General features: G+C 37.5%; 1 protein-coding gene across 1 annotated transcript; it reads right to left on the reverse strand.

The window, feature by feature from the left end:
- Positions 1-14: 14 nt before the first annotated feature.
- On the reverse strand, positions 15-18,384 carry LOC145786122 (uncharacterized). The gene is made up of 9 exons (XM_082597773.1): positions 18,113-18,384; positions 17,095-17,287; positions 16,219-16,642; positions 15,403-15,580; positions 14,846-14,977; positions 8,199-8,335; positions 7,045-7,136; positions 2,531-2,762; positions 15-1,040 (listed from the first exon to the last, which is right to left on the reverse strand). The coding sequence occupies exons 1-8, from the start codon at positions 18,251-18,253 to the stop codon at positions 2,551-2,553; spliced, it is 1,509 nt and encodes a 502-aa protein (XP_082453899.1). The 5' UTR covers positions 18,254-18,384; the 3' UTR covers positions 15-1,040; positions 2,531-2,550.
- Between the last annotated feature and the right edge of the window lie 6,175 nt (positions 18,385-24,559).

The raw sequence follows: 24,559 nt of genomic DNA on the forward strand, positions 1-24,559 counted from the left end.
GGGATTGCGCACGGTTTTTCATGAAGGCTGGTTATATGCAATCATATCCTGCTGAGCCTAAGTGCCTACAGTATTGCACTTCTGTCAATCCCCTGTTTTACAAGCGACAATGTTTTAAACGTTGATACTATGTAATTCAACATTGCGATAACGTGATGAATGCATTCACGGTTGCAAATTATCCAACTCAGAATAACAACAGTTCTTTGTTGATATCTTGATTTGTTGCAAGACAAAATTGTGTGCTCATAATAAGATTTTACGTTTCTGTTTCAAACTTGTAACTTGCAAGTCCCAAATGTTAGAAAGCTTGCAGCCAGATTGACCCCCCCTGTCTTCTGTGCAGTGGCATCTAGCTGTGGTAAGCGATGGTCACTGGTTTGTCCTTTTGACCTCAGCAACTTGCCAGTGTTGACGCAACACCAACGTGTAAATGTGCTGTGCTGATGAGTAGCTCAACCGATAAGTCAGTTGGGCCATCGCCATTCTTGTGTATTTTGCTACATTGTCAATGTAAAGATATTTGCCACAGTTAGAAGAAATTTCTGTCTGCAATCTTTTTATAACTTTCCAGGGGCAAGGTACGATCGATAGTAGGACCTGCTGTTACATGAGTTTTACAAGTTTAATTGTGTCTACTAATATTTGTTCCAATATTTTGTTACAGTTTCTTCGTTTCATGAAATGTATTTTATGTTGTGACATCATAGATTTCGCTTTACGTCTCGCGAATGTACAGGCCGTGTTGGATGCTGCTCTCGCTTGGATGGGATGGAATTATTTCATATTGTTCCAAATTTCATGCTAAAAATGCCTGCAAGATCCCAAGCTAATTAAAAAACTTGATCGACAAATCTGGCCATTCATTCTCTCGCGATAGCAGCCCAACACAATTATTTTTTTCGACCACTTTAGTTCGCTTTTACACGATGCACTAGCTCCACCTAGTGTGTTCAATAAACTGTTTTATCCACACGGTGTCGCACTATATTGCACATCATCTTACAGCAGCGGTCGCTCGTTCCTCATCGAGTGATCATCTGAACAAGAAAAGAAACTAAGTCAGATGCGCTTCTAAATACCCAAACAACAAAATCTGTCATTTTTACATTAATTCAATACGTCTGCAGACGTAGAATTAATGTAAAAATGACGGATTTTACTGTTTGGGTAGCAACCAACAGGGTTTGAATGCCGATGGAACAGAAGCGGCATCCTCATCCAGTGTTGCCCAAATTCACGCTGCTAATTAATGCATCACAATAGGTAAGGCCTCAGTCTCTTGTAATTGCTTTGCTATTGCGATGAACAAATTTTAAAATGAAGGTGACTGTCTTCACCCTGCACCCATCAGCATGAATGGAAATGAAAGTCTGCTGCCTGGCCAAGTAGGCGGGCATTTGGTCCAATGATTCATTTGTCTTGCCAATTAGGAGTTACAGGAACAGCGTTTCAACTAGGGATGGTAGATCATAGGGATGCGAAACTTCATCCGCTTTTGGCTTATCCGCAACACTAGAAGGGTTACGTTTTTTTGTAATTTACAAAACATTTTACTTATGGGTTATATAAGAAGAGTGAAGTTGGTTTTAAAGTAATTTAAGGTTTTTAGTTGAAAGCAAGCCAGCAGTAAAGCGTAAAAAAAATGTCAAATTGGCAATTAACCCTTCTAATGTTGAAGGAACAACGGAGTTGCGCGTCCCGTAATGCACCGTCCCTAGCTTCAACCAATCCGAAAGTTACAGGAAAAAGATGCAAACAGTTCTTATAGAAAGTAAAATCAGTGAACTTTCCGCCGTAGCCAGCGTGGGCTAAGGCTAGTCGGCAGCAGTGGCCGAGTGGTTATCGCGTTGGGCTCGCAGTCGAGAGCCTGCATGTTGGACTCCAGCCACCCACACTTGCTGTTGTTTCTCTGGGCAAGAAACTTTACGATAATTGCCTCTACCCAGTGATCGATTTCGAGTAATGGGTAGTACCAAGTTTAAGTCATAAGTAGAGTAGACAACCGGAAACAGACATTGCCGTCGGCTGCAGCGTGGGTCAGGTGTACGTCGGAAGGCGTACACCGATGCATAGCGCTCAAGTCCGCTTTCCCGCAATGCAGGATAAAGATAAACAAACAATAGCCTACATTTCGATTCCCACCCCTGTCATAACTCTTTTTTTCTGTACGGTAATTATCAAAGTAGGATCAACTCTAGCTGAATGGTAGAACGGTGGCAAGTTTGTCGGTTTTGTTTGACTATTACAGTACTCAGACGAATAAACAATTTAGTTTAGACACGTGATCAAGGTTGCCAGATATTTTTTAAATGTCCAGTCCAATTGACAATAAAAAAATAACTCAATTAAGTTTATTTATAAGTTGAAACAAGCCAAAAGTTTTCATAAATTAAAGTTTATGAAGCAAAATTTAAGCTAGAAATAGCTTTCATTTTGTGAAATTTGTATAGAAATGAAACGAAATCAACCCGCCACTCTAAAACCGCAGAACTGACAACTCTGCATGTGATTGTTGTGAGCTACTTACAAAACAGTCCAATTGTGACGTCACAACATTGTAGACAATCGGTGTCCTCGGCCAGCGCACATCAGGACCACGTTCTGGAGTTTCTCCTCCGCGGCGTTCTTCCTCAGGAAGAGCTTGTATTCCTCTATCATCACCACGTCATAGAGCTTGACCGCGACGTGGTGCTTTTCTATTGTAACAACTGTCGGCGCTTTCCGCGGTTCCTCCGTTCCGCTTTGGGCCACTGGAACTTCTGCAAACGCGATTTGTTTGTTTGAGACGCGTACATTATGACGCTGCGTTGTTGCGACAGGCCGTCAAGCAGCAGCTCCTACAATCCCAGGTGGTAATTTACCGACGTGTTTGCGAAGCTACAGTCTGTTAAAATGTGCGGCGCCTTTTTATTTGTTTGGCGCTTTTGACGACGGCGACTTTTCTTCACCTAAGCGTGCTTTACAAGGGGCAAAATGTTTGGTTGAATAAGAAATCTATAGCAAAACCCGCAATCTACATCTGATCGTGAATTATCACGCTGTGCATCTATTTAAATTTTATAGATAAGTTCAACGAAAGATGTTTGTGTGACTTCGTCTACCTCCTGTCATTGATGAAACGAAAGTAGCCTACTCCATTTCCCTGCAGTGGCATTTGGTTGCCGGCAAAGTGAGGGTACTGAAATAAGTTCAAGGCTGCTCATATGACCCTTTCAAGGGGGTTGCCAAACGCTTATGATACGTTGATGCACGTTTTTGGGGGGTGGAGGATCGCCCTCTTCCTTAAATCCGTTACTGAATTGAGTAATTTCAACATCCAAAAAATTAATTATTTAGCTTTCTTTGTCTCTTTACAGAACCCAAATGCGGTCGAGTTGGTAGTTAGTAGGCAGTACAATAGATGCTGAACTGTAGGCTACTGATTGTACTTCAATAACGGCTGTCAATTTAATGAAAAGTGCTGTTACTTGATACAGGCAGCATCTCGACTGAGAGATTGCAAGGTTATTCGGTACTGCCAGTCCTTTCTGCATTATATATGTGTTCTACCGCGTATTTTTTCTCGTGCTAAAAGGGCAAATAAAAAGCATCTCTCTAAAGTTGACTGGTTTAGTTGTTTGCAAGTTACCACACAAAACCAAATCAACCAACCCAGTAGCGTAGCCAGGAATTTTGAAAGGGGGGGGGGGGGGTTTCGCCTAACACAACACCCAGTGGCGGGGGGTCTGGGGGGCCTCCCCCAGAAAATTTTGAAAAATTACTTTGAATTTGGTGCATTCTGAGAGCATTTTCAACAAAAATGTGGGTATGAATATTAGGCTACTGTAAAATGGTGCTGTCCGATGGCATAGCAAAAGGACAAGATCATGTTTTCTTCGGCATTTTTCGGAAATAAAGCTATAATTAAGTCTCTATGTTTTCTTGTTGCTAATTCCTGGCTGAGATGTTTGAATGTTTGGTATTGGCAAAACTCACTCTTTTAATGCAGTTTTGTATAAAATTAGGCAATTTTTTTTAGACTGAAAGCATCATTCTCAATATCGTGACGTCACACGCGTGCCAAAGGGGGGGTTGTAACTCCCAAACCCCCCCCCCCCCCTTGGCTACGCCACTGAACCAACCAATATGACCCTTTTTCGACCAGTCTGCTTACCCTATGCTTTGCTCTCTGGGATCTCAAAATTGAACTTTTTTTACATCAGATGTTTGAAATTTGACTTGATTGTCCGTCCTGATAGCTTAGTTAGTGAAGCGCCTGAGTGGATGAACGAAGGAACTGCGAGACCAAGCGTCGTTGGTTCTGCTCTCGGGGTGTGTGCTTGAGCAACGAACTTCAAGAACTGTTCTCCATTCAATGGCGGGTGGTGAGTGTAATAATTAACAAACAATAACAAGCGGGAACATTATTCTGTCAATTTCGGTGACCAGGCTTGCGTCATCGGTTTAAAACAGCCTCTACAAGTATGCGACAATGCCAGGATTAAGGTGGCAATTATGCTTTCTCAGTCCGACGATAAAGATTTCCGCAGTCAATCAACATTTGTGCCAGACTCTATTACGGTTCTAAAAGCGTCTCATGGTGGCCCCATAGCTCAAAATGAGTCAATGCGCCGACTTCCAAGTCTGGTTGTCGTCTGGGATCTCAAGAGATTAGTGACGTCAGGCACCTTATAAATGATGTGTCATAATAAAAATTACTACAAGTCGAGTAGTCGAGTTAAATTTTGTAGTAGTCGATGTAGTCGAGAATGATGTAATGATGTAATCGAGTTAAATTTTGTTATTCAGCAATGAAAAACGGTAAAGGTGAGTCCCACACTTGATCCAAGCATTGAGGGATAAGGTTCTCATTATACTAAGCCTTCGGCACTAACGAGAGTAGGGTGGCCAGTTCCTTTCTCTCGGCCGCCTTTACTTTAGCAACTATGCCCATCCAATTTATTATACCCTGGGTAGAGGTGAGCGGTGTTTTTCAACAACCAGCTGAAGCCGGGAGTCGAACCAAGATTGAATGATTAAAACCGAAAGTTATAATACCGTATTTGCTTTTTGTTAAAACCTTTTTCTGTTTTTTTTTTATACACTGTTTACTAAAGTACATTTTTGGTGTTCTATTTTCTGCATTCTGTACTTATTACAGCTATTGTATTATGCTTGGGCCTATATGGTTTTCGCATCAGTAGGCTACAAATCAGAGGTAATAGACTTTTCTCACACTTCAAAGTAAAAAAATCTAGAATTCTCATCGTTTATGACAGATTTCATCTAGTAAATGTTAAGCTTGGTTGATGTTTTCTTTCATGTATCTTTCTGATTACCTCATCTTGAATTAATAGTTATCGTATATGTGGGCCGATATATTTAGATTTATTATTTCTTACTTTTTTTTCTCGTTAAATAATAAATACTATTAATAGCTTACTACAAAAAGTGCTCAACGTCAAGTAAAAAAGCCAAGCAGAGCAGATTACATCAAATATGGTTATTACTTTCTAAAACCTTTACAGCCGGTTTCGCCCTAAATGGGGGATCATCAGAAGGTCCTTATTCAAATAGAATCTCAAAGTTTTTAAAATAATTCAAAGTTTTTCTCGTTATATTTTTGCAATGTTTTAAAATGCAGTAAGAAATTCAGCTTCATGCTATTTGTGTTGGGAGATAATAATGTCGTTACTTCACTAATATTCATTTTAACAATTAAAGGTAAAACAAAACGTGTTTACAAATAAGCAATAAGCATAGGCTAGACTTATCTCAGTAGGCTGTATGTAGAGTTACGTATTATTAGAAACAACATGAAAATTATTTTAAACCATTTTTTAAACTTTAATAGAAAATTGAAAATACTTAAGTTCATGACCTAATTGTAACAAACGTTATTCTGGGTCAAATTCAAAATACGGTCACTTTGGTCAGCTTTGGGCCATATTTTTATGCTCAATTCTTTGGTAAAGGGCTCAGCAATATAGAAACATGGCAGGTATGATACAAATCGATACTGTGACCCAAGCTACCGATGGATGAGATTGGGACATTGGGTCATAACTTTTAATATGATTGCCATGGCATATTTCCTCCATGTTTACGCCACTAGCTCCAATCAAAAACTAAATACAAACAAAGGGAATTTTATCGTTTAAATATTTTTTGAAAGAGGGAAGCGTGGCTCTCTCTTATTCGTATCGTATCCCCTCTCCCTCCCCTCCTCCTCAGAATAATTAGTTGTAGGCAGCTATGAGAACACAACACCATTGATTTCACTTTAAATTGGTGGAACATAATACGAATATAACAGCAGAATATGAGCCACAACGTTCAAAGCCACTTTTTAGGTTACCAATACACGAGCCTGTGTTATAACCTACATAAGGTTAAATAAAATATCTAGGTTGTTAGCACGTTGGTAAATTCAAATAAACGGACAAGTACAAAATTTATGCAATATTAAACGTTACAGGTTGGAGATCAGTGAACAAACTTGTCATGTCACATCTAGAGTTTGATACTTATTCCGTAATGTTGTTGAATTTATAAAGTTATTATTTTACTTAACAAGACATTGAACATCATGCAAATATACAAGAACATTGCGAAACAAAATATTTTCATACGGACAACTCTTTTGTGTTAGTTTCTGTTCTTTGTCGAATGATGTTTCTCAGCGAATAGATGTCGTGCTTTGGTAAAGCTGGTTTATGTGATGCTCATTGACAAGCGGAGAGATTACAAACTTAAATCTCATTCACAAAAGCAAGCTACTGTATGTTGTATATGAATATACTGCATTCTAGAAGTTTCGATGCTTTTAAGGACTTGCACTCAACTATTTGCTACTTAATATTTTCGTTTGATGCGCATGAATTAGAAAGTATAAAAGATATAAATTCCTTGATGGTTCTTTTAGCCATAAACAAACATAACTAAGCAACAACACTACATTTAACATTATTCTTAACAACACTATAACCTGCATTCAGCCCAGCCCATGAGTATTTACTGCTTAAACTGTTTAAATGTTATGTGTTGCTTAGCCAAGATTACCAGTTTTGGTGCGCTTTCTCATGTGCTTGATGGTCAAACCGGATTTGACAAGTTTGTTTCGTGTGATGAAGTCAGCTAGTTCAATATGCCACCTGTGCCAGGAAATAAATAACGGAACTATTAGCATAAGTAAATACGTATACTACAGTAGTAGAATAAACAATAATGAATATTGATGTTCTGTAACGTTAAAGAAAATGATAACATATTGTACACAAGAATTGAAATAACGTTATACAAAAAATGCCGGTTGTTGAGAACATTGTCAAGCAAAGCAAATCCAAGTATTATTCAAAGCAAGTTCAAGCAAAATGAAACCACTATTTATCACAGTAACTTTAGCTGGCTCGGTCGGTTTCATTCTACAGTAAACAAGATCTTCAGAAGATGCTTATTCAATTAGAATCTCCAAACTTAATTTAATCTTTTCCAAGACAACAAATCAGTCGTTTTTTTACATTCGTTCAATGTCTGCAGACGTTGAATCAATATGACGTTGGTAAAAAACAACTGATTTGCTGCCTGGGTTTGGCTGATTTAATTTTTTTCAAAACTGCAGTAAATAGATAAAATCAACTTATTATTGAAATAGACAAACACTAATATGAAGATCCCGTTTAAAGCAAGACAAGCTGCAGGCCTCACAGCAGTAGCTTTGACAAGATAGTTTCCTTAATTTAACACATTGCTTATAAAATATATTGTGACATGGTAATTATAATCACCACGTAACAAAATGTAGTAAAAAATGAATACTGAAAAGTTTGTGTGTTCATCAGGATAATTATCGTTTTTAGCACTAGTTGCAACGTTCATCTGATGAGAGTAAAAGTAAAAACAGTGACAAAAAAGGTGATTTATTGCTTCACTGACGTTTCTTGCACCATGATTATGCGCATCCACAGAGCATGCTCATCCTCTGAAAATGCATGAAGAGCGTGCATCCTCTGAATAGCATGCGCACATTGCTAAGATGCGCAAAACGCCAGGAAAGCAATAAATCAACTTGTTTGTCATTGTTTTTACTTTCACTTTCATCAGATAAACGTTGCAACTAGTGCTAGAGACGAAAATGTATAAGCTTGATAGATGTTTAAAACAATTAAGAGACTCCTCAAATGGGACTAGTGAAATAATTATCGCATTTTTTGAACCTGTTATCTCTGTTTCCGGTTTTCAGCTTCACGTTTACATTTTCGAACTGCATCGAAACGACTTTGTTTTTTTCGAAGGCGTCGGGAATAACACGCTCAATCGCTTTCTTTACGTCAAGGTAGGTCAGATCTACACCCTGGGGAAGAAGTACACTTAAGGGGTTGGAAATAATAATTATGTTGAAATTAAAAACAGATGGTAGCTCAGACCAATTTTTTGTTTCTGTAGAAAGACAACACAATTAGCCTACACAGGCAGAAGTTATGCACAAAAAACTTTTTGTGAATTAGAAAAACGGACATGTTAACTTTAAAGTGCTTTATTTGAGAAAATAAATCAGATATTATGGACTTTGTATTGTATGAATACAAAATACCCTTTTTATAATTAACATGACGCATAACAACAACTACCCAGAGTATGCAAACTATTGTTTTTTGATTGTGTGTTTATTTACAATAAAATAAATTTTATACTTCTCTAGTTTCTGCATTTGGAAAAAAATCGCTTGCAATCATATTTCCACCACAACGCCTCATATTAACCCTAATTGTTAATGCAAGGCGTTAATGTAAGTTAATTGACCGGTAAGACATTTGCTGTTTTCCGATGTTGACGCGAATGGTCGTATATTCGGCTGATGATACGGCTAATCCTCGAGTTGCATGAACCACGTGCTCAAATGATGATACTCACTTTTCACCCAAAAATCTCAGAAAAAATCGTAAATATATCTACAACTAACCACACCGGTCAATTGACTAGTAGGCTAAGTGGAAATATTAGATAAAATTGTTTTTGTAGATATCGAGTAATCAAACTCATTGGTTAAATACCCTGGCATAGACTTGTTTTTCCATACCAACCAAATAATTTGTTTCGGAAACATCTACAAACCACGTTATTTTTATCTGTTTATCTGCCGATCAGTCGACCGTTGCGGTCGTTCTAGGTGTATCGAGTTTCCAGCAGTTTTGGAGTTTAGGTTTTTGTTAATTCTTTTTTGTTTCTGCTATTCGAATAACCAAACTCGTTTGATGTCAGCTCCATCATTAGCTTTGTTATCAATGACAAACGGGATGTTTTGTCCAGTGAACATTTGAAAATGGTGCTATCCATGTCTACGTAACTGGTCAATTGACCGGTGCGGTCGTTCTAGGTATAACAATTTTCCCGTAGTTTATGGGTTAAAATAACCACTGGGAGAGGAGTTTTGAACCTCCCTCGAGACTTGTATGACGTCACAATACATGAATATGATAAATCAGTAAAATTATAGTAGCAATAGTTTTGACGTCACATATGGTCTTAAAAAAGGGACTTGGTGTTCACAATACCCTTCTAGAAAAGCTAGTGACATTTTATATCAACAATAAAGAGATAAAACGAGAGATCACAAATAACTAAAATGCACCAGTTAACATTATATCAAATTAATTTCATTGTCGAAATTTTTGGTCAATATTTGTGCAAGGCCTGTCTCAACCTGCAACGTCATAATAGAACATGTTTACAATCTACTTATCAGGTCATAAGTTGGGTTAACTGTGGTGAGATATTTAGCTGAGAATATTTGGTGTTGATGACGTTTGCTAGGACACACTACGAACGCATTGGTTGTGCGGTTCAGGCATTGAAACAGTTTGACAAAACTAAAGATAATTTGTTTCCACTGAATGATCTGCAATTTTCCACCATAATCTATTAAATCTCCGATGTTTTTTTTAAAAAAAAAACTCCGATGTTTCATGGCTACCTGGAGGCAGTTTTGATTGTTTTGTGGTTGTTCTTGTGCTTTGGGTTCAATGTTTGTTTACAAATAAACATGAAACTTTATGAGCAAACAAACTCAGAAAGCACAGCGACAAACGCGATAGAATCCGGATAAAGATTTATCGCTTTCAAAATAAAAAATGCCAACGTGAATCGTTGTTTTCGGGGAATTATTGAGCAAGACTAAACTTGACTTCTCGTCTGAACTGTTAGGTGGAAAAACAATTTTGATAATTTTAATGAGACTTCCTTGAGCACAGAAACTCACTTCGATTCTTTTATAAACCTATTACTGTATAATTAAATGACAGTACTCTGTTGTAGTACATGAAACACTGCAATGAGACATAATGAGTGAAGAGTCTATTGCAGGCACGAATCCTTGCTATGACGAGGGAAACTGTTCTGTTGAACTTTTTTTAATGGTACTAAGTTTTACTCAAAAATTTACTCAACATGGTAGCCAACGAACTTCCCTAGATACAGTTTTCTGCCTAAACATACTTTTATCAAATACAGTTACTACTTTCTAAGACCTCTACAGCCATTTTACCCTTACTGGTAGATCATCAAAAGGTGCTTATTCAAATAGATAGTATTTAAATGAGGATCTTCTAATGATCTCCCAGTAAGTAGACGAGTCAATATACGGAAAAAAGGCACCTAACCCCAAAAAAATTGATACAAAAGGTTTTTCAACGGATTCTGTTTCCAATGGGCATACTAAATAACATACTAAAAGTCTACCAAAATCGGACCCCCAGAAAGGGGTCATTTTCAAGGAAATGTACGGCATATTTCTAAATAATTTTGCGTATTGGGTAGATGGTGGTATTCAAGTTTTTATTGTTCTTGTGTTTGTGACATCATAATCACATGAATGCGTGCATAGTCGCATCACAATGCAAGCAAAGTTATCGTTGTTAAAGTCGAAAAGATTTATTCCACCAGCACTTATAAAAGAAGTACCGGTACTAGGGACTCTGAGGGTCTGTTCAATACCAAGACTGATTGCCTTTTCTGCGGAAATAATGTTCATGATGGAAGTGAAGACTATAGTTATGTGAAAACTGATATCTTCGCAAAGGCAATATTGGATTGCAGTGAAAAACGCCATGATGAGTGGTCTTTGAAAGTCAAAGGTAGAATTGAATACTATTGTGGTGATCTACATGCTGCAGACTGCGTATATCACAAAGTATGTAGCCGCCCTTTCAGGTGTAGCCGTGATGTCCCCTTGCAGTTTCAGACTGATCGCGATTCAAAGCGTAGGAAAGCTGGAAGGCCAAAGAATGAGGATCAAGAGCAAGCCTTCACAAAGATGTGTGCGTACCTAGCCATGAATGATGAAGAACAGCTGACTGTTTCTAATCTAAGGTGTAAAATGAAAGAGTATTTATCTGAGGACGGTTCCCTCCTTTATGGCAATCAATACCTAAAAAGTCACCTGAAGAAACGGTATGGAAACTCCATAATTATTGTAGAAAGAAAAGGTTTAGAGGACATAGTGACGCTGAGAGAGAAAACGGGAAGCATCCTTAGGTCATACTTTGCAAGCACAAACCAAGAAGGTGATGAAGAGTCACAGAAGAGAGCATTACTTGAAGCAGCTGCCAGGCTCATAAAGAGTGACATCAAGACAAATGTGCCATCCGTTAACGACCAGTACCCGACTACAGAGACACTTAAAATCCAGGCGGCTCTTGATTATATTCCAAAATCACTCTACGTTGTGTTCAATGCCTTGTTTGTAGGTAAAGGCACACAGCGAAAAGTTGCTATTATTGGTCATGCAATCAGGCAGTCCGACCACGAGCTGTTATTGCCCCTTTGCAAATTGGCCTTTCAGTGCAACTGCACCATCTAAATCGATCGCGGTTTCTTTTGGATAGCTTGTGTCAGATGGGGTTCTGCTCTTCGTATGGCGAAATGCGGAGGTTTGAAATGAATGCCGCAAATTGTTCTGCACCAAACATGCTTGGTAAGGATATTGATGTGTTGGACAACAACTTGCTATTCGCAGCAGACAATGTAGATCATAACATTCTCACAATTGATGGGAAAGGAACGTTTCACGGGATTTGCATGATAGCCGCCTTGACACCAGGACAGGAAACAGGCCAGATTATCCCAAGGCACGAAACGTTAAAACTGAACATTGTAGAGACGTCCAAGGTTGCGATAATTGAGCATCGTTTTGCAAAACATATTCGACAAGACATCACATTCAGAGAACTTCCGATTCTCACTGCATGTGCCAACATGGTTGATCTGCTTTGGGAGTTGTCATTCAACTTCAAGCAGGCCACGCCAGGCTGGCAGGGGATGATGCACACTATTTATCAGGGAAAGGAACACCCAGGCCAGTCTTTAGTAAGGTATCTGCCAATGATAGACATGTACTCCGGGGACAAGACAGTATAAGGGCCTTTATTTCAGGTCAGACAAGTCCAAAGCTGATGGCAGTACCAAAGTATACAACATCAACCGTTTGAAAAAAATCTTTGGACATGACATGTGTTCTGAGTTGATATTTATCCATGCCATGACTGGTTGTGACACTACGTCTCGGATATTCGGTGTTTGCAAAAAGACTGCTTTTCGGAAACTTGTGCATGGAGATCCTGTTTTTCGGTCTTGTGCTAAAGCATTCACTGCCCCAAACCAGACCACAGAGATAATCGATGACCTTGGGTGCCAAGTTTCAAGTTTCAATAAGTAATGGCTGTCTTCTTTGATGGCCAGAGCACAGATTCCCTTGCGACAATGCGATACAACACCTTCAGCAAGAAAGTTGTCTCTGCTTCATCATTTGTAACGCCCGAGAGTCTGCCACCAACTGAATCTGCTACCCAATTTCACTGTCGTCGAGTTTACTACCAGATAATGGTCTAGATGGGAAAAGCAGAAAGTATGGATGTCATGAATCGGGGGTGGAACCTGCAAAAGAATCGGCTCATCCTACTTATGTCAAAAATGAAGACTCCAAACAGTCTCTTGAAGGTCATTTATTGCAACTGCTCCACTGCCTGTAAGACACTCCGCTGCTCCTGTAGAGGATACGGACTACCATGTACCGCTGCATGTGGACCATGCAAACTGCAAGAATGTGACAATCCACATAACAAGTTTCTTCTAGACGAGTCGGAAGATGATGAATAGAGACAGCCGTAGGCAATAAGACAACAAACCGGTAGATCACCCTGGTTTACGATTTACCTTTGTAGCCTACTGTTGTAATTCCGATGATTTTCTGAATGTGTCTGTGTCCAGACTTTAATGGTACGCCATTCTTTAGAACAGATTAATCCCCTGTATTCATCTGCTGTAGGAGGCCAAGTATGAGCCTCCTGTTGGTTGCAGTTTTTCTTAGATGCCTGTATTGATAGTACCTGTTATGCCCCATGTAATATGCTGTTATGATAATTCCATCTTATTAGGGGAGATTGGGGATACTACGGACGGATTTTCGAGTGTTTTATTTTCGAAAAAACGTTTTATTTTAAAGTTTACTGGAAACCGTTTTGCACCAATACATATGGAATTTATTCAGATGAAAAGTGAGGAGTTGTCTCTGAAAATTTTACCACTATTCGGCTTATCAAGCTGCCAAAAGTATAGAAACTGGAATGTTGGAAAACCACTTTTCTCAAGCTTGTGTTACATAATGGAAGTCAAGATGATTTTGTTTATGGTTTATCTCAAGCCTCAAGTGAATTTGCTAATATCGTGCTTTGCTCTGTCTGATGTTGGCCTATCGCTGCGTCCGAAATGTCCCCGGGCTCCTCCAGGTCCTATATTATATACAAATCATACGTATCTCAGTAGATAATCAGTCTATCGTAATTTAACCTACTTAATTCGATTGATTGACCCCGAAAACCTAGGGATAGACACCTAAACCGCCTTTCTAGCTTAAATAGCAATTGAGATATAGGCAATATAACATCTCGGCGGCCATCTTGGACGCCATCTTGAAAATGACCCCTTTCTGGAGGTCCGATTTTGGTAGACTTTTAGTATGTTATTTAGTAGGCCCATAGGTAACAGAATCCGTTGAAAAACCTTTTGTATCAATTTTTTTTGGGTTCAACCTTATATTGACTCGTCTAAAGGGTGAAACAGGCTGTAGAGTAGAGGTTTTAACTGTATTTGATGTAATTTTCTCTGCTTGGGTTTTTTGCTTGGCATTGAGCACTTTTTGTAGCATTAACAGTACTTAAGAGTAAAATAGTTGAAACGCCTGATTAGTCTAAGCAAAAATAAAAAGCCAAAAATTCAGATGCTGAACTTATGTCAGCAAACAAACGTTTCAAAAATTATACTGTCTTCATCTTCTATAATCTATAAATGTGATGACATTTATAGCACTAAAGACGAAGACAGTATAATTTTCGAAATTTTTGTTTGCTGAAAATGAGTTTAGTATTTACATTTTAAGCTCTTTATTTTTTGATTAGAGTAATAGCATTTATAATTTAAAAGCACTTTTAGTTTTAGATAATTGCTCAAACCAACTACAAACCAGACCCACAACAAGATTCTACTTCAAAAAAGTTTAAATGTTTTACAGCAGGCTTGCTTCGGTTAATGCTTTTCATAAATACAACCACAGCTAGAAATTCAAGCTTGAGCATATAAGACTTAAACAAACCGATGTGTTCTGGCTGAAAGCTGAACTTGCTGTTGCAAAATAAATATTTTTCAGCTCTAACTTGTCGGCTAAAAAGATTGATAACAAACAAGTGTTGTTAAACACAAAATGAAGACTTCAAATAGATCTAGAATACAAATTGTCTAAGTTCTGATTCCTGAATGCAACATTCAATTTGTTTCAGCCTACAAACAACTTCACCATAGCAATGATATTTACCGGGTAATCGAAGCAAATATTCTTGGGCTTGCTTTTCGGCATTTCGTTGAATTTTCTCACTGAAGTTACTTCCAAATCTTCAAGTTCATCTCGTGATGGGGTGAAACGTGAATCAGAAGATTTATTGCTGTCCTAAACAAACACAAAGAAAGCAATATAACAAAACTTCTGCATAACAATCACTATGATTTGTTATATAATCAGCTTGTATTTTTGAAGATTTAAATTAAATGCATGTGTAGGTTAAGTAATGGAGTAAATTTCCAAGCATCAAATTAGCTCCAAGGGCCGTTGAGAGGATAATTTGGTTCCAGTGCCAATGAGATCCTCCAAATCAAGACACTTCTGACACTTCCAAGATGAAGGTACTGTCCAAAGCATACACGGTAGTTTTTTCCAAGTTCCCTGGCACCTTGGGAAAGTTCCGGGCTCTGAAATCATCTCAGGCTCCTGGCCCAAAATTGCCCCTGGACCAGTTTGTCAAAGTTACGGGTCCCAAGATTAATATCTACACTTTTCTATACTCAGCTTTCCATACCAACAATTAATTAGATTACTTTGTTGTGCATTCCTTTGGAACTTTCGAGGATCTTTGATGATCTTTTCTTGGCTAATGTTGGTTTGGAAGACGATTTCCTGAGCTGATTCCTGGAGTCTTCGCTGGGAATGCGAGAAGAGGTTGATTGGCGAGATTGCAAAGCCCGGCTTGCCTTTCTAGGTCTGGGAGAACTGTTCCTGCAACCAAAGTTAGAGCAACATCAAATAATTGCTATTGCCAGGATCTCCGATGGAGAAAAAGTCAGACAAGTTTAAGTAAAAAGTTTTGAAAAAAAAAAATTATGTTCTGTGGTTCATTTTTGTTTGAAGATGAATTCACTTGTATTTCTCGATCTCTTGCACTATAATGATGATAAATAACATTGCGCTCTACTCTATGCAGTCAGTGAATTCATTAAAATGTTATTTCTGAAACAGAAACAACGCAGAATAAAAAAAATTCTCAGAGTTTGAGCTTAAGATGTCTTGACGTTAAAGTTTGTTTATTGGTCCATTGGCAACAAGATGAAACAATTAGGTTAGCAACAAGTAACAAGACAAATAGTAGCAAGATTAAACCGTCATCGATCTTTGATTGTTCTAACAAATTTGTTCAGGTTAAAAGATAACGTTGTTTTTCCAGAACTTAATGGTCAGGATACTTTGCCGATATTATATGCACACAGCCTTTCTGGCGTTATTCCAAACGCGTAAGTGACATCACTAGGGTAGATTGCGTATTTCTATGGCACCTAGGGCATCAGGCTCACCAAATCGTAGTCATAGAATCGTTACGACATGAAAACGAAGTTGCTTAAGTCTCACATCTAACTCACTGCTTCTCATTTGCAGCGTTTTCTTCATCAGAGGTCGGCCACAGCTTTCCCGCCATTTTCCTTTCATCACCAGCGCTTCCTTTGTTATCCCCTGCCTCGTCACCTTTCCTGAACCTTCTTTGACCGCCATCGCCACAAACGCCTTTACCGGAAGGCCACATCGCCCTGTTCAACGATTTCACACTTTGTCCGCTCGGATGTGCCTTGTTTGGGCACGTGACCTTGCCATCAGCAACTGCATCTCTCTCTCCGCTATCTCCACTTTCGTAATAACCTACGTCACCGACCATTGTTTGTGACGCGTGATTTCCCTCACAATCTGTATTGTTGCGTTGTTTGGAAAGTGTTTGAACCAGACTTGCTCCATCAGCATGGTTTTGGTGTTGAGGTTCCATTATCTCGTTGTTGGCATTGTGAGCATTCTCTAAAACAAAAGAAAGTAATTTGTTGACGCGTATATTTAAACTTTATAACTTTCAACGATGTTTGAAATGGACGATGAGGTGAAAATATTGTGGTAACGTTTCAAATTTGAGTTAGGTTATAGCCCTGAGCTTAAAACCTACTTTTAACTTTCATGATCAGGTATTTGATTTTCAACGTTACGTTTTGTCCATTAATCTAAATTAAAAGAAATAATTAAAATTACAAAGCAATCATGTGGAAATGAAACTATGACATAACAACGCCAAGCATTGTAGAAGCACATTGTCGATTTGATTAGTGACTATAGGCAGCAGAAAAATAAAATCAAGCTTGGACGTAGATATCTGGATTTATCTCACTGGTGATGGCTTTTAACTTTTGTTACCGGCAGTTTGATATTAAATATTGGATTTAAATAGAGGAAAATGCAACCAAAGAAACTGGCTTTACCGTCATATATTCTAGTTCCTTCCAATTCTCTTCTTTTTAGGGTTTGTAACGTTGTATCCATTATTCCCTTTCTTTGCTGGGTTTCTGATATTGGGTAATTTACAATCTTAAGTGGTCTTCCCAGCAAGTGTCTCACTCGATCAGCCCCGAAAGGAATATAATTGGTCACATTTCGACATCTAGGTTGATGAACCTGTTTAAATATGAAAAGTAAATCAAATTAAACACAGATAAAACTAATTTGAGATGAAATTTGTAAACTCCATATTTGATTGCTGAAGAATTGGTGTTTCAACCAAACAGATATCAATCAATCAATCAATGGTTTGTTTGTCAGTAACAGGAACATAGTACATGTTTGAAATATGCAAGTAATATACACAATGCAAAAGTTATACAAATTCCCGTATCGACAGGGAGACAACGAGATAACAGATATGACTAGAATAGTGGCACTATGTTGAAACCGTTCTATGATTTAACAATTTTCCCCATTGCCAAGTGATATCTTTTTGTGTTCACAAGCCATGTCAACAATCTGTTGCGAGTACTTTGATGCAAAACAGATGTGTTTAAATATATAATGATCTGGAAAACAAATCTTTAGAGGTAACACAACTTGGTGGCAAATTGTTGTAAGCCTACAAGACAAGGTAAAGGAGAAGAACTCACATTAAAAAACAAGCTTGAAAAGAGCTAAACTTTAACTTGGGAATGGTACCACTGCTACGCAGTCTATACGCTACTTAAAGGTACGGCCTGATTTGTTACATTTTGCAAATTTTGACTACGGCTACTGCTACTACCGTCTTAAAAATGAATTTAAAGTGATCGCTTATGAAAAGTAGTGCATAAAGTTCTGACAATCTGTCCCTCTATTTTACATTCGTTTTAAAGAGTTTTTGTGTTAATTAAAATGTTCCAATCAAGTTTCTTATTGCATTCATTCTGTAAAACTTTGTGCCCCCTGAAAAACTGGGCCATAATTATTTTTAGTTTTATTCAATAATTTCCTCACCACTGCTTGTCCTTCTATGCAAAGGCTTCCATCTGGTTCGTTTTTAGTTTGATGAAGTTGAGAACCGAACCTTAGTCGTAGTATCAAGTTTCTTTTCTCCTCTTCTCTCAAGTTGTGAACTGGAACTACGATTCCAGGCATCGCAAATTATATTCTCAGATTCTTTTCTTGGATTTCAGAACCAGAAAGTTTTAAGTCGTGTGAAAAATGATCCCCACACAAAATTATAATAATGCTATGACTTTACAAATATATTTGTGACGTAACAGCCACTACCAATTCTGATAAAAAGTAACCTTACTGTAATATTTATAGCGCAGACTACTGTACTACTGGATTGCTTCGGATTTCGGAATACAAAAATAAGCAACCCAAAAAATAAGAGCTCAAAATGTTAGCCTAGATACTAAACTCATGTTTAGCAAACGTTTCGAAAACTGAACTGACTTCATCTTCAGTGGCCTACTGATAAAACTTCATATCAAAATATACACGACAAAGAAATAGAGTCAGCAAGGTGTAATGATTACATTACACATTGATTTCCGTAATTTCGTTTCTGTAACCTGATGTCGTTCATACGGCTGCTGCTCTAATAGCTGCAAACCTTATTAAAAAAATAAACATGACCAGACACCCACATCTTTTGTATATCTGTGGTAACACATCCAGCATATGGGAATGCATTACTGGAACACTTATCTAGAATTCTTATCAACAGCATACAAACAGTTCTGAGAAAATATTGGTTTGTTGAAGCCGTAAAAAGTTAGCAAGATCGTGTGATTCATGTCTGTGATCAATGTTCTGCTAACTCTGGTTTGTTTGCCAAGTTAATGTGAATTGTAAAAGCATTGTGAGGTCACAGGTTTGCATTATCTCACAACGTGTCTATAGCCTCATTCAATTGGTCAATTTACATTGCTCATCATTCAACTAATCAAACAGACATTGGTGTTTCGCTGAGTGTGAGGTTTTACTTGCTTTGACAAATTGATGCTTGTATGTGGATCGCATGTAAGTCAAATGCATTGATTTTGGATTTTTGTCCTGCTACACTGGCAGAATTGGTGGTGCGATACTGACGAGCCCAGCCTCCTGAAAAACACGGTGTCTATTGCTGTCAATTCTTGCCACACTCGGTTGCTGAGAAACAAACAATCTGATGTATTAGGTCTATGGTTTCAAACACCACTTTCCTATATATTTTTGTCAATAAACAAACAACAGAATTTCATCTTTTGCTTCAATAATTGTTTAGTGTTTGCAGCATGAGCTGCTAGCCAACACATCACATCAGCTTTTCATTATTGTTAATGTAAACATGTTGACTTTTTGTCACACTGTTCAGTTGTTACATTTACGTTTTCTTTTCACGAAGGAAGCTTTAAAAGATTTGCAACTTATTAAGAAAGTCACGATAATAAGAGTTTGGAAATCATTATAAGCGTTTTGAGGCATTTCGTCCTTTAAAAAGGTCATTTTTTCTACGATTGGTAAATATTGAAAAAAATACGATTCGCTAGGTGGCAGTAAAGGACAACCATCGTGTCCAGATGACAAATAATAAAGTAAAAGTGATGGGGGGGCAAGGAAGGCACTTCTCCCCCTAAAATGTTTTGAATAGTACTCTCGAAATATTAATTTTAAGGTATTTTTTGCAAAATTTTCTCTGGGTGCTTTGCTTTCGCCGACTCGTTGCCGGGCTCACTGAGATATGCAATAATACTTATTTGCCCTCTCCCCCGCATTTTTTCTTAGTTTTCATACCCAGTCACTGAGGTTCGAGAAATGACAGATAAGGTTATCACTAGGGGGATTTTTTGTCTCGAAAGTTACTTTTTTTAGTTGTACCAATTACCAAAAGAAATGTAGAACTAAAATTTCATAGTTGTGGGGTCAATATTTAAGAAGTTCTAAAGTTATCAAAAGTCACATTTTGTGTTTTTAGGTTACTTTTCATTTGTTAGGTCACTTTATTTTGCATACTTTTTTGCCTAATTTCCCTATTTATTTATCTTTCATTGCTACTGTAGAGATGAATTTACATTCTATGTAATGCCAATCCTTTTATTTTATCTTCCACTGTGGTACGGATTGTGTTAACAATATATTGTAGCCAATTGTTTTCGCTGCAACAGCTAAAGTGTTTCATTGACAGAAACTTCCTGCCAGAGAATGTAAAACATTACTTAATTATGTATAATTTCAATAATGTGTAATTTTAATTTGAGCTCAGATTGAAACTACTTTAGATGTTTTTTACGTTGAATTGCTGCTATTTCTTTCGCTTTCTTGTTTTTATTGAATTTGGTCACTTTTTCACAAAATTAAAGTCAGATTTTTGAGTTTTTTAGGTTACAAAAAAATCGCCTTAGTTATTACACTAAGCCTCTGCTCTAGCGAGTAACGAGAGCAAATAAAACGTTTTCATTTTTTGTCTGATTACATCTAGTGGCAACTTCTGGATATTTTGTCCATTCTTCTGGGATTTTCGTAAAACCATTCACCCAATTCATCTTGTGCAGCATCTCATACAAATCCTCTTACATTTAAATAAATTAGTCTAACGAAACTAAAAAGCTACTGTTTCCGCAACAAAGATATTTATTGCGGTATAGTAATTCTGACTTCATCACTCACTGATTGAGTGTAGGAGGCGTTGCCGCAGTAGTATTGAAAGAAAACCCATTTCAGCAAACAAGACTTGTCCATTTCACATCTGCAGAACTCTCTACATCTTTTTACTGAATTCAACGTCTGCAGACGTTGAACCAATGAAAAATATACCATTCTTGCTTGCTGAGATATGGTATGTTCCTTGACGAGTGATGGAACAACTGCCATTCCAATTGCATGACGATGGATTTTGCACTGGTCTGTGTTGAAAGTGTCATTTTCAGTTTGCCATGCAGCAAAGAGTTTTGTCACAACGTAGCGATTATGACGTAGTGTGACTGTGAATTTAGTTTCTTGATGCGAACATGGAGAAAAACCACAGTACCTTGGTTACTGGTAAAAGTGGATATCAAAATAATGTTAAACGGCGCAAGCTTCGTACATCAAGCAAAATACAACACAGCTAGCTCTCTTCATAAAAGTCTGCAGTCCGTTTGATTTTTTATTTTGAAGGTCACTCTAAAAAGACCAGCAAATATTGGCCTACTGCAACAGACGCTTCTGCTTTGTACTTTAGCATGTCATTTCAACGTTGTTTTTATGTTGGTAGATCTTGACATAACAACCGATGGACGTGCTTGAGATCCAAGCGAAACCAAGAAGCACTTAAACTCAACAAGCAATAAGAAACAGTACGAAGTCGAGAAGTGTAGCTACTTAATGGGGGTCCTTATATTCCAGTTGGAAAAAATGTTAATTTCACATCGTTTCAACGCGCAGCAATGTTGAAACAATGTCGCAAAGAAGACGTTTTTGTTAAACTTTGACAATCCCTAGTCAAATTTAAAAGAAAGGTTTCTACGCAGTTGGAGATTTTAAGATGAACAATATTAGTGATTTTGCGCATTTTTTAATGAAAAATTTAAATTATTTTATTAAACTGTGTTCTGTAAAGAAAAGGTCAAGAGAAAATAATTATAGACCCGATAGCTCAGTTGGTTTGCGTCTGACTTCGTAAACACAGAAGCTTCAAGATTAAGCGGCGGTGGTTCGACTCTCGGTGTGTGCACTTGAGCAACGCATTCTAAGGACTGCACTCCATTCAGCGGAGCCTAATGGATGGAATAATTTCCCGGCAACAACACTTCAAACAACCAGAAATTTTACTCTGTCATTCTCGGTAACCGGACCTGCGTCAAAAACCTCTACAATTAGTATGCGAAACTACCAGGAATAACCAATCAAGCCTTTGTCAGTCCGAGGACAAAGATTCAAAACCAACCAACCATAATTGCGCCGAAAACACGTAGAATTTTATTTTATGCGAAATGGTTTTGACATAGTTTGAGAACGCGTACCAATCCAGCATAGCCTTAGGCGTAACTACTGTAAGCAGCAACTAAACGTGATGTAAGGACGACTTGCTTTGTAATTAACCTCCTGTTGTTCAGTGTTGATTAAAACTTGTTTACAAAGCCTAACCTGTTGATTTTATATGAAAACGTGGTAAAATCTTTCTCAAATACAAAATACACTACAAAACTAGTTTGAAAAATAGGGACAGAAGTACTTGTGGCAGATTCATAAAGAAAAGTACTTGACTACTATAAGGCTATCGCGTGAGCAATAACAAAGACCGCTACCTTGCGTTTGCTAGTCAGTGCTGTAGATGACAATATCTTTTCAGTTCGTTTTGTCAAATGTGAACTTTTTGTCACCAAGGGGCACAATGAGGCAGTCAAAGAAATAAGTTTTATGGACAAGTGCATAATAGCGAGAAGCCAGGAAGTATCATCATGATCATCATTATCATAAAGTTCCATCCTCTCGTTGAGGGCTGAAGACAATGGAAGCATCAAAACAGAAAAAATATTTTATCTTTTGCGTCAAAATGTTGAATTTGCATTAAAATGTCAGTCAATGAGCTCATTTTATCTTGCTGAATATGCTTACTGTTATTTTAGTTTGAATTTTTTCAGTAACCTAATTAAGTTTTTGAGGCTTCTCATACTGATTTTTTTTTGTTCTTGTGGGCACCACAGCCACTAAATCAGTCTTTTTAACATTAGTTCAATGTTTGCATATATTAAATCAAGGCAATGTAAGGGCACAAGTTACACAGCATCTTATTCAATTGAAAGCAATATACTATTTGATGAGATGTTTGTTCAACTTGAAGATCTTGCCGATTTGATTTTGAGATTTGCATTGAAATCTTAATTTGTTCTTGCTTGGCAAAATTAAGATTTATTTATTCAAAACTGAATGCTTTGTTATTTATTTGTTATGGCTCACTGCTATGCCAAGAAAACCGTTTTATGATCTACTAGGTACGCTACTGTAGCATCGAACTCTACTGAGAAGAAAAGCGCACTATCACTTTGTAAGATGTAATCGTTACGCGTTTTACAATACCAATACGCTACGTACTTTTGAATAATAAAAAATTTATTAGGCAACAGGTGCCAAGATGTTATTAGTATATTGCTACTTATAACTTGTTATTTACTTAACAGCATTATAAGTTCACAGCAGCAGCATCATAATTCATAGATAAAATCTTGCTTTGGGCTTGGTATTATGACATCACAAAAGGTAATGATCTAGATAAAAATAATGATGTCGGACAGACATCATTGATTACCGTACAGAAGATAGAGGTAGCAGATATCACTTTATCTCCAAGAATGAAAAATTAAAAGTTTACATTTTAGAGATAGGCTATTCCCCGTTATAAATGCTAGCTTCTTAAAAAGTGATTTGCTTGGAATGCAAAATCTTTGACGTACAATAAATCAAAAAGTTCTGGAAACCCATTTATAGGTAGTTTTTTTGTTATGAAAGTTAAACAAAATAAAGAACACAGGCACTGGTTTCATTCATTAGGCTACAAGAGCCTACTAGTCGAACAAATCCAATTCGTTTGTTTACGTAATCCTAAGGTAATCCCAGCTTGTTCAAACCCAGTAATAACCCAATCCTACCTATAGTAGTTTTGAAGTCGGGAATCAACTGAATGATAAAGATTTTTTCAACCGGAAAATTCTGGAATAAACCTAACTCGTCTAACTGGTCGTGTGGAAACGATCGCGTTGTCGCTGCCTGTTATGTCACAGTAATGTTACTATATTTTACACTTTTGGCAATGATTCAACCGTTTTCAGAAAAGGGAACATACTGACCAGCATAGATAGTCTACCAGCATTGCATGATGTAGTGTAGTAGCCGAAAGCAGTGTTGCAATTTATAGATGTTTTGTGGCTTGGCCTGTCTGGAAAATGCCACCAAGATTTTCTACCTAAAAGATGAAAAAGACAAAGACGAAGTTATGAAATATTAATATTTCTTTGATGCATTTTAATATTTTATTTTGAGGCGTGAGACAGATTTAGAGTTGTCGTTTATCGTGCTCATTGTTCTTGTAGTTTCTAATGGACAAACATGTTGTGATCTTGTGATAACCGACATTATAACTAGCAAAGTACATCGTTTGTGCGTGGTTTCAACTTCTGCAGACAATTACGATGATCGCATATCACCATAGCAATATGGCAAATATCATGATTTATTTATGGTTGGTCTACTCTGTGCAAAGAATTTTAATCTTCTGTGGTATCGTGATAAACTTTCCAGCATATTTATGATGTGTCTAACTGTCTCACATTATTACCCAAACCTATTGCAATTTCCTACAAAACAAAGACAAAAAAAAGAATTAGTAGCCCTTCATTTTTAAGCCTTCGATGTTACCTGACCTGGAATCAAACCTGGGTCTATTTGAAGCAAGGAGAAAAGCACCAGCCAGAATTTCAATACTCAGCCTTGAAA

The sequence above is a fragment of the Aplidium turbinatum genome, chromosome 17, assembly GCF_918807975.1.
Source record: "Aplidium turbinatum chromosome 17, kaAplTurb1.1, whole genome shotgun sequence".
NCBI lineage: Eukaryota > Metazoa > Chordata > Ascidiacea > Aplousobranchia > Polyclinidae > Aplidium > Aplidium turbinatum.